Source organism: Drosophila navojoa, chromosome 4, assembly GCF_054131105.1.
Source record: "Drosophila navojoa isolate 15081-1374.11 chromosome 4, UAZ_NAV_1.0, whole genome shotgun sequence".
Lineage (NCBI taxonomy): Eukaryota > Metazoa > Arthropoda > Insecta > Diptera > Drosophilidae > Drosophila > Drosophila navojoa.
Genome location: NC_142892.1, coordinates 9,031,824 through 9,044,138, shown reverse-complemented (window position 1 = coordinate 9,044,138; position 12,315 = coordinate 9,031,824). Strand labels below are relative to the sequence as shown.

Below are 12,315 nucleotides of genomic sequence, written 5' to 3'. Positions count from 1 at the left end.
TTTAGTTGTAACACACTCTTTATTTTGCATCCTAGTTACACTCAAGTATTGTGATTAAGATAAGAGGTTTGATGAATTGCATATGTATTTTACAATCAATTTTTGTTTGGCGATCAGGAATGCGATCAGGAGCGGCTGCGCGATGGGGAACGAGAACCGCTACCCTCACGAGAACGAGAGCGCGACTTTGACTTCGAATGGGAGTGAGAGCGAGAGCGCGAGCGAGAACGTGATTTCGATTGAGACTTGGATTTTGATCGACTACCAGAGCGGGAACGTGAACGGTTTGCGGACTTTGAGCGTGAACGAGACCCAGATTTTGAGTGTGAGCGCGAGCGCGAGCGTGATCGTGAACGTGAACGTGAACGTGACCCCGACCCTGAACGTGAGCGCGAACGGGAACGTGATCCTGATTTATCCGATTCGTCGCCAGATTCAATACGATTCTTGGCCCGCTTACGTTTTGCGACACCATCGCTCTCGCTGCCACTGCGACTCCTGCTGCGCTTCCGTCCGCGATCGCTACCACTAGCGCTGCCGGAGCGGCTGCCACTGCGACTGCGGGAGCCGCTCTTACGGCTTCTACTGCGGCTGCGATCGCTACCACTGCCACTGCCGCTGCCCGAGCGACTGCCCGACTTGCTCCGGCTACGGTTTCTGCTCCTGCTGCGACTGCGGCTTCGCTTGCCGCCATCGCTCTCGGACTCGCTGGTCGATATGGTCTCCTTGGAGACAATCTTGAGACGCTGTTTGGCGGACAGTTTCTCCTTGACATCCTTGGCGTTCTTCTGCTGCAGCTTCTTCTTCTTCTGTTTTTTCTCTCCACGGCCGCCGCCACCACCAGCAGACTCTTCTTCGCTCTCGCTCTCGTACTTTTCAGTTTTCCGTTTGCGTCCGCTGCCCTTCTTGCGTTCAGCCTTGCCCTTTTTCTTGTTCGGCCGTTCAACGCCTTCGCGTTGCACATCTCCACTATCCGTGCCCGAGATGTAATCATCCTTGCGCGGTCGTCCGCTGCCCTTCTTGCGCTCCTTTTCGGTAGGTGCGTCGGCAATGATGAGCAAATTCTTGGTTTTTTCCACGTACTCCTGTCGTTTGGCCAGCAGCTGTTCGCGTGACATTTTGGCTTCCTCTTCGCGTCGCTTGCGCTGCTCCAGCATCTTTTGCTTGAAGGCTTCCCGTTCCTCTTCTTGGCGGCGTCGCAGTGTGCGATCCTCTTCATCAATGCGACGCGCACGTCCCACATGATATTGCGCCTGAGACAGCAGATCTTGACATGTGTTGGCCTCCACGCCAGCAACCTCGATGTTGAAGCGAGTCTTGTCGCCATGCACGGACAAGTATTGGAAGTATCTAAGTGGGAATAGATATTAAATTTATAAAGCACGTTTGAGTTTATAATTATTTACTTGTGCGCCAGCTCCAGTTCATGCACCGCTTGAAGCACCACCTCCAGCGTGGACTTCTCATCCTTGAGTATGGCCATGGCTAGTCGGGATAGCACTACAGCTATGTTGAACAGCAGCACAGTGTCCTGGGGAGCCACACGACGAGCCTTCAGTAGTACAGCCTTGGCCTCCACCAGCTTATTGGCACGCAGATAGGCGCGTGCGAGGTACTGCATCACCTCGACATTGTTGTGCTTGAAGAACTTCTTCATACAGTTCTCGTACATCTGTATGGCGCTAATATATTGCTTCTGCTCGACGTAGATATGGGCTATGTTTAGCCACACATCACAGAAATCGGCGGTGGCTTCGCGCACCTGTGCAAAGATGTCGCGCGCTTCGATGACGCAGCCCTTGTGGGCGAGCACGGCGCCAATGCCATTAGTGGCCCAAATATTGCGAGGATCCGTACGCAATACCTATTCCAAAAGTTTCCACATTAAAGTATAACCAACTTGACTTTTCATCACCAACTTTACCTGCTTGAATATAGCGAGCGCCTTTTCCTGATGCTTGCGCTCCTTCTCCTTGTCGCGACTGGGCTGATGCAGGGTCTGCAGCGAGAAGTTTCCAAGAGCAATTAGGGAGTAGGCATCTGAAGCCGTTGCCGGATTCTTGAGTATGGTCTCGAAATTCTTTTGACCCAATGCGAATTGCATTTTGGCCAAGTGCAAATTGCCGAGAAGCGATCTTGCATCTGGATTGTCATTGTTGATATTGAGTGCATCTTTGAAGAAATCCGATGCGACAAAGATCAGGCCCTTATCACGCGCCATGCAGCCCAGCCGCAGATAGCAATCAATGTAGTTGGGATGCTCCTTGAGTATCTCCTTGTACAGCTTGTCGGCCACATCGAAACTGCTCATCGCCTCGTTCAAGCGGGCCAAATTATACTTCATGGTCACCTGTATGGACTCGTAGTACTTGACGTCCTTCTCCATCTCGGAGCTGGCATGTTTCAGCGCTGACTCGAGCGTGTCCTTGGCCAATTTCAGATTGCCCAGACGATAGTGCAGTGAGGCTACATTATTCTGTATCTCTGCCGGGATCTCATATTTGGCTTTGTCACGCAAAATGCTCGAGGCAGTGCCGTAAGCATTTAGCGATGCCTGCAAATCATTTTGCTCCAATATCTGCGCCAGCTCTATCCAGGCTTCAATGTCCTCCGGAAACTGTTCAGTCACCTTTTTTAGGTGGGTTTTGGCCATGTCACGCTTGGTCTGCGAGTTGGAGTGCGCATACAACGAGCCGAGAATTTTCATGGTCTCGTAGTTCCCTGGCTGAATCTTTAGCACTTTCTCAAAACATTGCGCTGCCTGTAAAATAGATTTATAGGAATTGGTATACGGATTTCAAAAGAATTATGGTGGAATTTACGTTCTCGGTGTCCCCGCGATAAATGTACATCTGACCGAGTCCGTAGTGTGGAAGCACAAAGTTAGCCGGCGCAATCTGCGTGGACTGATAGTAGTATTGGAACGCCTGGTCATAGTCGCTTTGGGCGTGAAAACTCCTGGCTAGCTGGTAACAGCTCTCGGCACGCATTGCTTCATTTTCGGTATTGTGAAAGGCGTGCAGAGCCAAATGATGAACCTTTTGGTAGTCCTTCTTGAAAAAGAAATGGTTGGCCAAATGATTCAACACCATCGGATTGGCATTGTCGATGGTGTACGCCTTAGAGAGCATTTGCACGCCCAGCTTATTGGACTCCGGCTCCAGTTGATTGAGCTTCAGCACAGCCAGGCCAATTAGAGCACCCACGCATTGCTGATCCAGTTGCAGAGCACGCTCAAAGGCCAACTTGGCCTTTTCAGCATTGCCCATTTTCAGGAAGCAGTGCGCCATACCGATCCGCACGTTGGCCGGACAGTTGGGGTTCGTGCGCAGCGCCTTCTTGTAGAACGCCATAGCACCTCGATAGTCCTTGCGATTGAATGCAATGCACGCTTTGCCTAGCAGCGATGGTATATTTGATGGCGATTGATTGAGCACGAAGTTGAATTGCGCATCTGCCTGATCCATTTTGTCACCCTCAAGCAGACAGAAGTAGGCACGTCCCAGCAAATGGCTTTGGTCGTACATAATGATTTTGTCTGCATTCGTGTACAAATTAGTGGCCTTCATGAAAAGCTCGCGCTTCTTGTCCTTGGACTTCTCCCTATACGCCTCTTGTACATAATGGGCGGCCAGCATGTCATAGGCGCGCATCTGATCCGTTTTATAGTCACGGTAGTCCGTCGTGCCCTTATCACGAGCTGCTTCCAGCAGCATAATGAAGTCATCTGTCTTCTTCTGCTTGTAGTATGCCAACTGTGGAATAGGATATTTACATAGTGATTCCCCTTTGGGATCCCATTTACATATATAAACTAATATTTCTTACCGCCACATTGACCCAGACGTGCAAAGGAGCACGCTCCTGCAGCAATATACTAAACACTTCCGAACATTCGGGGAGTTGATCCGGGTCCACTTCGATGACCTGCAAGCATTTTTTTTATGCAAACACATTTACTTTTGTAGTACTGCGTTTCAATCTCACCTCATCAGTGTCCTGCAAAGGAATTTCGATGCACGCGGACATGATTGCAGTAAACGTGGCTCGAGAGCCAAACTATTTGTGACTTTATGGCGTTAAATTACACGAAAATCACAAGTTTACTTTCTTAACGCGGTACGCTCGCTAAAAAAAAACATTGACGATTTTTCGATACTTCCTACAAAGCATCGAGAAGCGTCCGATATTTGACAAGCAAAAATATCGAATCTTATGAGTCGTATATCGAGTGTGCCGTCGATTGGTCTGAGCTGGCATTGTTTATGGACAAAATTATGTAGTAAAATTAACAACATTTCATTAAAATTTAAATCGATAATGTATTAGGCTATCGGTAAAAATGCAGAGTGCCGTTCGGCGATGGAGCGTGTGCCAATTGGCTGTCAGTGTGCGCGCATTAACAACAAGGGCAGCAGCAACTACAAATTTCCAGCTACAAAAAGTGTACAAACAAACTCAAACAGATGTTCTGTGCCAATTACGTAAGAGCTGTAGTCGTTCAGCACTATTGGCGCAACAATCTATACCGGAGTTGATTGGCGTAAATCAGCTGTGTAGGCACACACACACGCACACACTCACGCAGCGAGGCATAAGCACAAGCAAAGCGCGTGCAGCTCAATATTCTAGGTACTCGGCCAGCACAATCATGAATTCGTATTGCAAGGAACTGGACCTGATGGACTATGATATCATCGGGTTCGATCTGGACGGCACGCTGTTGCGCTACAATCTCCAGGAGATGACGCCGCTCATCTACAACGTTCTCAAGAAATACCTGGTGGAAGTAAAAGGCTATTCGCCAGCGTTGCTGTCCAAGGATTTGGATATGGATTTCTTTCAGAAAGGTCTGATGCTGGATGGAGTTCGGGGTAATGTGCTGAAGCTGAGCAACGAGGCGACCATTCTACGTGCCTCGCACGGCACACGTCTGCTCAGCGACGAGGAGATCGAGAATATCTACGGCGTCGAGCGACGCTGGGATGTGGCCACAGCCTTTTACAATAATCCCCTGTCCACATGGAATGGTCCAGCATCGGAGCAAATGCGCACGCTGCTTGATTACTTTGACATGCCCAGCGCCCTGGTCTTTGCCCAAGCCGTTGATGTTGTGGACGATGAGAGCGGACCAGCTGGCAAGCCCAAGGAATACAAAGTTTGGGGGGATCTCCTAGAAGCTCTTATGCATAGCTACAACCGGGATAACTTCAGCAATGATTCCAGTCTCTACTTCAAGGCCATGCGTGCAGAGCCCCATCGCTATGTCCTGCCGAGTAGTGCCAAGCTGCTCGCCTGGCTGGAGCAACTGAGAAACGCGAACAAGAAGCTTTTCCTGTTGACCGGCTCGAATATAGACTTTGCCGATTTAACAGCCACACAGGCGCTGGGTCCCGATTGGCGGAAGTACTTCGATTTTATAGTCACCTATGCCAAGAAGCCGGGCTTTTTTACCCAGAAGCGAGCCTATTTGAATGTGGATGACGTGGCAAAGCGCGAACTGCCCAACACCGAACTGAGTCCCGTGGAATATCTTCAACCTGGCAAAATCTACGCACAGGGCAATTGGCACCAGTTGCATCAGTCGATGGCCAAACTCTTGCACAAAGACGCAAGCAATGCAAGGGCTCTCTACTTCGGAGACAATATCATACAAGATATTTATACGCCGGTCAAGCACAGCGGCTTCGATACGGTGGCCATTGCCGAGGAGCTGTTCCTGATGGAAGCCAAGGACTACCCCTTCAAGGCAGTGCTGCACTCGAAGTTTTGGGGCCCGTACTTCAACAACGGCTGCACACCCACTCTGTGGTCTGGATTCATAGCGAACTATGCTCAGATTTGCATCTCTTCAATGGATCAAATGGCGCAGACGGCACCAACTGAACGTCTGGTGTGTAACAATGTCAACGGCTTCTATCCGATGGTGCCCAAATCGCTCGAGTGCAGCAATCTGACGACCTCCTGGTACGGTGGTTGCGTCTGATAAGACAAGGCAAGACTCAATAAATAAAAATTATCTCTGAACCGGGCATTTACGAAGTGCATCCAAATTGAACTACTCGACGAAAGTCAAATAGGCATACAAATTATACTCGAAAGCAAAATAAACAAGTACTCGACGACCGAATTAATTAAGCACACGATATACTATATATTCCATAACCCCAAGCAGGTCTTTAGAATATCTAAGATAATTTGTATTTCATAGGGTATCCTATCCGTATATGTTCGTTGTTACCAATCGTAATTATAAGCAAGATTGACGAATGTACAAACAGCTTTAGCACGAGCAAAACTCATTAAATCGGTTGTTATTCAAGCGCTTTATACAATAAGTATGTAAATCTTACTGATACATATGTATGTACTTAAGCATTTTTTATCTATACATTTCTAGTTAAAGTATTTATGGATATAGAAGACATCATTCAATAGAAGAAATATATTACTAACAGATCCATAGCTAGCAATAAAATATATACACACCATATATGAATCATTTAACGATATCATTATATTTATTTGTGACCAACCATAATACCGCAAAGAAGAAGAAAATATTATATAACGAAAAGTGGAAAACACTTGTACAGTGCAAGCAATAATGGAATAAACAATAATTAGGAAGAGAACGTTGACTATAGACTACAAATTAGATGATGCGCTCCACGGCCAGTGCAATGCCCATGCCACCGCCAATGCACAGTGAGGCAATGCCACGTCGTCCGCCTGTACGCTCCAGAGCATACAACAAGGTCACTAGAACGCGAGCGCCGGACGCACCAATTGGATGGCCCAGGGCAATGGCGCCGCCATTCACATTCACTTTTTTCTCATCCAACTTTAGGCACTTTAGCACGGCTAGAGCTTGCGCAGCAAAGGCCTCGTTAAGCTCAAACAGATCCACGTCATCACGAGTCCAGCCAATTTTAGTTAGCTGCAAATGCAGAGATTAGCATGGGATGAGGACAATATGAATGCTTCGTTTACCAATGATTCCACGGCAGTCACTGGACCCAGACCCATGACATTGGGTTCGATGCCGCTCTGTGTCCAGCCCACAATTTTGGCAAGAGGTTTGAGACCGCGTTTGTTAACCTCTTCGCCGGACATGAGCAACACCGCTGCAGCCGAATCGTTGACTCCCGATGCATTGCCAGCTGTCACGGTGCCGCCCTCCTTGAAGGCAGGTCGCAGCCTTTGCAAGCCCTCCAAAGTGCTGCCTGCTTTGATGTATTCATCTTTGCTGAATAGTTGTGTGCCCTTACGATCCTTGATCTCCACTGGCACAATCTCAGCATCAAAGTAGCCCAGCTTCTGGGCTTGCTCAGCGAGCAGCTGCGATTGCAAGGCTTGAGCATCCTGAGCCTCGCGGCTGATTTGGTACTTCTCTGCCAGGTTTTCGGCAGTGATGCCCATATGTATTTGATCCATTGCATCGGTGAGGCCATCGTGCACCATGGTGTCCAGCATCGTTGCAGGGCCCATTTTGATGCCCTGACGCAGATGGACTACATGTGGAGCACTGGACATGCTCTCCTGGCCGCCGGCAATAACAATCTTAGCGTCACCTGAACGTATCGCCTGATAGCCCAGCACCACAGTTCTAGTAAAGCATATAATATAGTGAATATATTCAAAGCCTGAATCAGAATACCTACTTTAAACCTGATCCGCACAGTATATTAATACCATAAGCGGGCACCTCAATAGGCAAACCGGCCTTCAGAGCGGCTTGACGTGCGGGATTCTGGCCTTGGCCTGCAGTCAATGCCTGTAGAGAAGCAGAAGTAGAAGAATTTACATAACAAATTGAATTTTATTTGTAAGCGAACGGAAAACATTGATTTTCAAATTAGCAACAATGAGAGCTACTTGTGAAATACCTGGCCCATAATAACTTCGTTCACTTGCGGCGCCTCGACATGGGCACGCTTTAATACCTCCTTGATGACCACACTGCCCAAATCTGAGGCCTTCAATTTAGAAAGTGTTCCATTGAAGCTGCCTAAAAAATGCAAATAAGAGAAAGTTTCCCTAATTAAACATTACATCAAACTTGTATGAAATTGCGCATTTTACCAATGGGCGTACGCGCTGCGGACACGATATATACGTCAGACATCGTTAGCTAATACAGTTTCTAAGTGTTTACACTTTAAATGATAAATAATCAACAAATATAGTGCCGCGCAGCAAACGAACGACGTCTACGTTGTAGGCGCGCTCAACCAAATGTGTCTCGCCTTGGTCTGGCAGATTGTTCACAATGGTATTCGCCGAAAAATCGCACAATCGATTGACGATAACTACTTGTCAGTTGCTTAAAATTTATAAAAAACTTTGTTATTGAGAAGTATTGTATGTATTTGTTATTTCTTTTTTCTTTTAGTGTGATAAGCTATGCATTCTTACCAATTAATGGAGTACCACTTTTCTCTTAAGATATTAAAAACTATCGGTGCTGCCAGCCAAGATAAATGACATCGATAACAGTAATAGTTTCAATTGTTATGTGCCTGTATTTATCGATGGGTTGTTATATCGATACGGTATCTCTGTACACAGAAAATTATTTTATGCTGAAAAAACGCACAAAACGCGCATAGTAAACGCATTAAGAACAAACGCGCCCAGACCGCGACTCCTGGACAGGTTGGCAGCTATATAGCTTGTACAGATTGCAGCCCAAGTCTTAGCTTTAAGGAGCCGACACTAAGATACAGCGTCGACAGCAGCCAACAGCAACAGCCCCAGCCCTCGCCCAACACTAACAACTACAGCAGCAGCAACAACAACAACCACCACCCTAACCAAGACAACAACAACTAGAGTCGCACAATCACACAAAGCACCAGCAGCAGCAGCAGCAAACGCAACAAATAATAACATGCAGGCGATTAAGTGTGTCGTCGTGGGTGATGGTGCTGTGGGTAAGACATGCCTGCTCATCAGCTATACGACAAATGCGTTTCCCGGCGAGTATATTCCCACCGTCTTTGACAACTATTCCGCCAATGTTATGGTTGACGCAAAGCCCATCAATTTGGGCTTGTGGGATACGGCTGGTCAGGAGGATTATGATCGCTTGCGGCCATTGTCGTATCCACAGACTGATGTCTTCCTCATTTGCTTCTCGCTGGTGAATCCAGCCTCGTTCGAGAACGTGCGAGCCAAATGGTATCCAGAGGTGCGTCATCATTGCCCTAGCACACCAATCATATTGGTGGGCACCAAGCTGGATTTGCGCGACGATAAGAATACAATTGAGAAGCTGCGCGACAAGAAGCTAGCGCCCATCACATACCCACAGGGTTTGGCCATGGCAAAGGAAATTGGAGCTGTTAAATATTTGGAGTGCTCGGCACTGACGCAAAAGGGCCTGAAGACCGTCTTCGATGAGGCTATTAGATCGGTGCTCTGTCCCGTTCTGCAGCCCAAATCCAAGCGCAAATGCGCTCTGCTTTAATTTTAAGACGCACACACACACTAATACACACACACACACACATAGAACACCCACGAAGCATTGTATTTGTATTTGTCGTCAAGTCTATTTAATAACGTAATATTATTAACTAATAACAATTGTGTAAAATAAGCAGCAAGAGCAGCCGCAGCAGCCAGCACGTTGATAATAGGAGGAGAATGAGTCCAGTAATTGGAACTGGAATCTACGTCAAGCTGCCTCTATTTTCTGCTTTGTTATAAAACCTTGCCCACACACATGTGCAAAATTTGGGGATAACCGAATTTTCTTACTAATTCTGTTACTCGTCGTCCTTTTGTTTAAACTTCAAACTCTTTGTCTTGTTTCGTTTAAGTGTGTTGTTCCATGTTTTTCCTTTTTGTATTCAATTTGAACTAATTTCAAATATGTGCATTAATTTGAACTAAAAGTTAATTAAAAATTAATGTTGTAAAACCAAAAAAAAAAAAAAAAAAAAAACTTAAAAAAGGTAAAATTTATTAAGCAGAGAGCTGAGGGAATGTGAACACAGCATAAAGAGAATTAAAAGATAAAAGAATGCAGCCAGTAAAAGGTTCCGTTGCAATGACAGAAATATACTTAGATGTTGTTTAATAATGTACGGAAACTAGGGAAATGGCAGAGATTAGGCAGAATTGCAGCTAAAAACAAATATATATACATATAAAAAGGTAATTAAAAGGAATATAATTAATGTATGAGATGCATTTCCTAAGTGGAGCACGATTTCCAAGAGAACAATTTTTAAATTGCTAAAAAGTAAATGAATAAAAAAGGAACTACATACTTATAAGATAATGTCCTTCGTATACTATGTACATGTACTGATTTAAAATACACAAAACACAAAAAAAGAGTAAACAGGATAACTGAAACTTTGAATACTTTGTATTTTAAATATTCGAAAACGAAAGCAAATCTAATTACATACATATACATAAATGTGTCAATGGAAATCAAATAAAGCATACAGAAAAAAAGATCTTGAGTAACCCTAATGCCAGATGTGACATATGCAAGTATATACATACATATGCATTTAAATAATTATGTCTATATATGTATGTCTGTTTACAGATATTCATTTCGAGCGACCTCAACAGGTCTCATTTGGTTTTCAATTTCAACGTCGACGACAAAGTCGCTTATCACAGCGAAAAAAGATTGAAACATGAATTGAAAATCAAAAAAGAAAAGAAATAATGAAATCAGCGTCCAGCTTTTGTTTTTGTCGGAATGTTCTCGCAGCTGGAAATTAATCGGGCACAGCGGCGCAACAACAAAAGCGTTTTATGTTTATGTTATACGAGGCGGACGCGTTCTATGTGTGTGCGATGGCTAGAGTGAGTGTGTATCTGCATGTGAGAGTGTATCTGTTCTCATGACGTGTCCATAAACAGAGAAATTATGAATGTGCGACCCACGATGGACCAATCTCTTCCGCAGCAGCGCTGACGTGTGAGTTTCTGGGATGCATATCAATTAAGCTGGTAATCAAATCAATTTATGTATCAAATTCGTATTGTTATTTAAGTAAAGTCGAGTATAATGCACTTGTAAAGTTGTGTCTTAACTAGCTAACTATAAGTATTACAATTTATTTGGCATTCGAGTTGCGAGTTGTTCTTAGTGGCTATAGGGACTGACTCAATCTTAGAATTCGTCATGGCGTGCCAGAGCCTCACCAAAGTCCGTGGCCTGGGAGCCGACGAATATATCGTACTTGTCCAGCACTTCCTCCTTGGTCAGTTTCTGGTCGTGGTCCGAATCAGACTCAAAGATCAAATGCTTGGCCTCTGTTTCGGCAGTATCATAATCATTGGGCACAATCCATTGACGTATTTCCAGTTCAGTTAGGTATCCATCGCCGTCCGTGTCACGATGAATGGAAAACGACTCACGCTCGCTAAGTACCCATTCGGGCTCGGGCTCATTGGGTCCCGACGGGCGGTACATATCGCCAATGTATTCATCTATGGAGATTTTGCCGTCATTGTCCTTATCCAGATCCTCGGTGGTCTCCTTTAGCACTACATCACGCATGGTTGGATGCTCCTCGGGATGCAAAAATGCTGTAAACTCTTCGCGTGTCAGCTTATCGTCCAGGTCCTGATCGGCAACAGCCCAACGACGACGGTCGCGTGAGAGCATTTTCTTATAGGAAATGCCTGCCAGAATTTTATATGTACATTGCTTTTAAAATATTCTTAGAGACAAGCAGTGCTTACCATTCTCCTCTCTTTCCAACTCCTCCTTGTCCAGCGAGTCCATAAATCCATAGACTGTCTTGCGGTATACCTCCCAGTCAATGGTTGACTCGTTGTTTGGGTTGTGTTGACGCCACACTCGATCCACGTCCTCGTCAATGTAGCGACGCTGGGTGTATTGAATCCAGGCTTTAAGTTCGGCCAGATCGATAAAACCATCCTTATTTTCATCAATGCGGTCCACAATCAAACCAAGACGTCGCTTGCTCTCCTCCGGCGTGAGTTCATCGAACTTTTTGGCTTCATCTGCGCCCAGAAAGGCTTCGTGGTCGAACTGCGTATTGTGTTCGCCGCCATCGAAGTGTCTGCCATGTAGCGAATCGTGCTCGAGCGGGTCGTGCGGTAGTTCGTCGGCAGCCGGTATGCTGGACGCGGCGACCAAGCTTATCGCAGCGGCAGCAACAAGTAGAAATGTTCCAGTTCTCATTTTTCCCATCAGAGCGCCGTCTGCTCGCTTTGAGTATTCAAACAAAAGTAAATCAAGTTAGAATGAATTCCTCAAACGACGCATAAGGTATCGATGTTAATTAGCGATAGTTTTCGTCGCCTATTCAA

The 12,315-nt window shown here is 45.9% G+C and overlaps 5 protein-coding genes across 5 annotated transcripts; 2 read left to right on the top strand and 3 right to left on the bottom strand.

Annotated features, from left to right (window-relative positions):
* On the bottom strand, window positions 1–4,173 carry Ctr9 (RNA polymerase-associated protein Ctr9). Its single transcript, XM_018101773.3, has 6 exons — window positions 3,988–4,173; window positions 3,829–3,927; window positions 2,823–3,755; window positions 1,925–2,761; window positions 1,407–1,864; window positions 1–1,350 (listed from the first exon to the last, which is right to left on the bottom strand). Exons 1-6 carry the CDS (start codon window positions 4,027–4,029, stop codon window positions 126–128), a joined length of 3,594 nt encoding a protein of 1,197 aa, XP_017957262.1. The 5' UTR covers window positions 4,030–4,173; the 3' UTR covers window positions 1–125.
* A 30-nt stretch (window positions 4,174–4,203) lies between these two features.
* Nt5a (5' nucleotidase A) lies at window positions 4,204–6,143 on the top strand. Its single transcript, XM_018101781.3, has one exon. It carries the CDS (start codon window positions 4,343–4,345, stop codon window positions 5,984–5,986), a length of 1,644 nt encoding a protein of 547 aa, XP_017957270.1. The 5' UTR covers window positions 4,204–4,342; the 3' UTR covers window positions 5,987–6,143.
* A 348-nt stretch (window positions 6,144–6,491) lies between these two features.
* Window positions 6,492–8,269, bottom strand: Acat2 (Acetyl-CoA acetyltransferase 2). The gene is made up of 5 exons (XM_018102728.3): window positions 8,086–8,269; window positions 7,890–8,011; window positions 7,665–7,777; window positions 6,994–7,609; window positions 6,492–6,940 (listed from the first exon to the last, which is right to left on the bottom strand). Exons 1-5 carry the CDS (start codon window positions 8,126–8,128, stop codon window positions 6,656–6,658), a joined length of 1,179 nt encoding a protein of 392 aa, XP_017958217.1. The 5' UTR covers window positions 8,129–8,269; the 3' UTR covers window positions 6,492–6,655.
* A 241-nt stretch (window positions 8,270–8,510) lies between these two features.
* On the top strand, window positions 8,511–9,968 carry Rac1 (ras-related protein Rac1). Its single transcript, XM_030382398.2, has one exon. It carries the CDS (start codon window positions 8,894–8,896, stop codon window positions 9,470–9,472), a length of 579 nt encoding a protein of 192 aa, XP_030238258.1. The 5' UTR covers window positions 8,511–8,893; the 3' UTR covers window positions 9,473–9,968.
* Window positions 9,969–10,996: 1,028 nt separating this feature from the next.
* On the bottom strand, window positions 10,997–12,292 carry scf (Calumenin B scf). Its single transcript, XM_018101914.3, has 2 exons — window positions 11,722–12,292; window positions 10,997–11,661 (listed from the first exon to the last, which is right to left on the bottom strand). The coding sequence occupies exons 1-2, from the start codon at window positions 12,194–12,196 to the stop codon at window positions 11,147–11,149; spliced, it is 990 nt and encodes a 329-aa protein (XP_017957403.1). The 5' UTR covers window positions 12,197–12,292; the 3' UTR covers window positions 10,997–11,146.
* Between the last annotated feature and the right edge of the window lie 23 nt (window positions 12,293–12,315).

Coding starts and splice junctions, on each gene's coding strand:
- Ctr9 (XM_018101773.3), bottom strand. CDS start 4,029: ATGTCCGCGTGCATCGAAATTCCTTTGCAGGACACTGATGAG. Junction 3,928..3,987: donor CTTTGCAGGACACTGATGAG/GTGAGATTGAAA, acceptor AAATGCTTGCAG/GTCATCGAAGTGGACCCGGA. Junction 3,756..3,828: donor ACGTCTGGGTCAATGTGGCG/GTAAGAAATATT, acceptor CCTATTCCACAG/TTGGCATACTACAAGCAGAA.
- Nt5a (XM_018101781.3), top strand. CDS start 4,343: ATGCAGAGTGCCGTTCGGCGATGGAGCGTGTGCCAATTGGCTGTCAGT.
- Acat2 (XM_018102728.3), bottom strand. CDS start 8,128: ATGTCTGACGTATATATCGTGTCCGCAGCGCGTACGCCCATTG. Junction 8,012..8,085: donor CGCAGCGCGTACGCCCATTG/GTAAAATGCGCA, acceptor TGCATTTTTTAG/GCAGCTTCAATGGAACACTT. Junction 7,610..7,664: donor CTGTGCGGATCAGGTTTAAA/GTAGGTATTCTG, acceptor ATGCTTTACTAG/AACTGTGGTGCTGGGCTATC.
- Rac1 (XM_030382398.2), top strand. CDS start 8,894: ATGCAGGCGATTAAGTGTGTCGTCGTGGGTGATGGTGCTGTGGGTAAG.
- scf (XM_018101914.3), bottom strand. CDS start 12,196: ATGGGAAAAATGAGAACTGGAACATTTCTACTTGTTGCTGCCGCTGCG. Junction 11,662..11,721: donor GTTGGAAAGAGAGGAGAATG/GTAAGCACTGCT, acceptor AAATTCTGGCAG/GCATTTCCTATAAGAAAATG.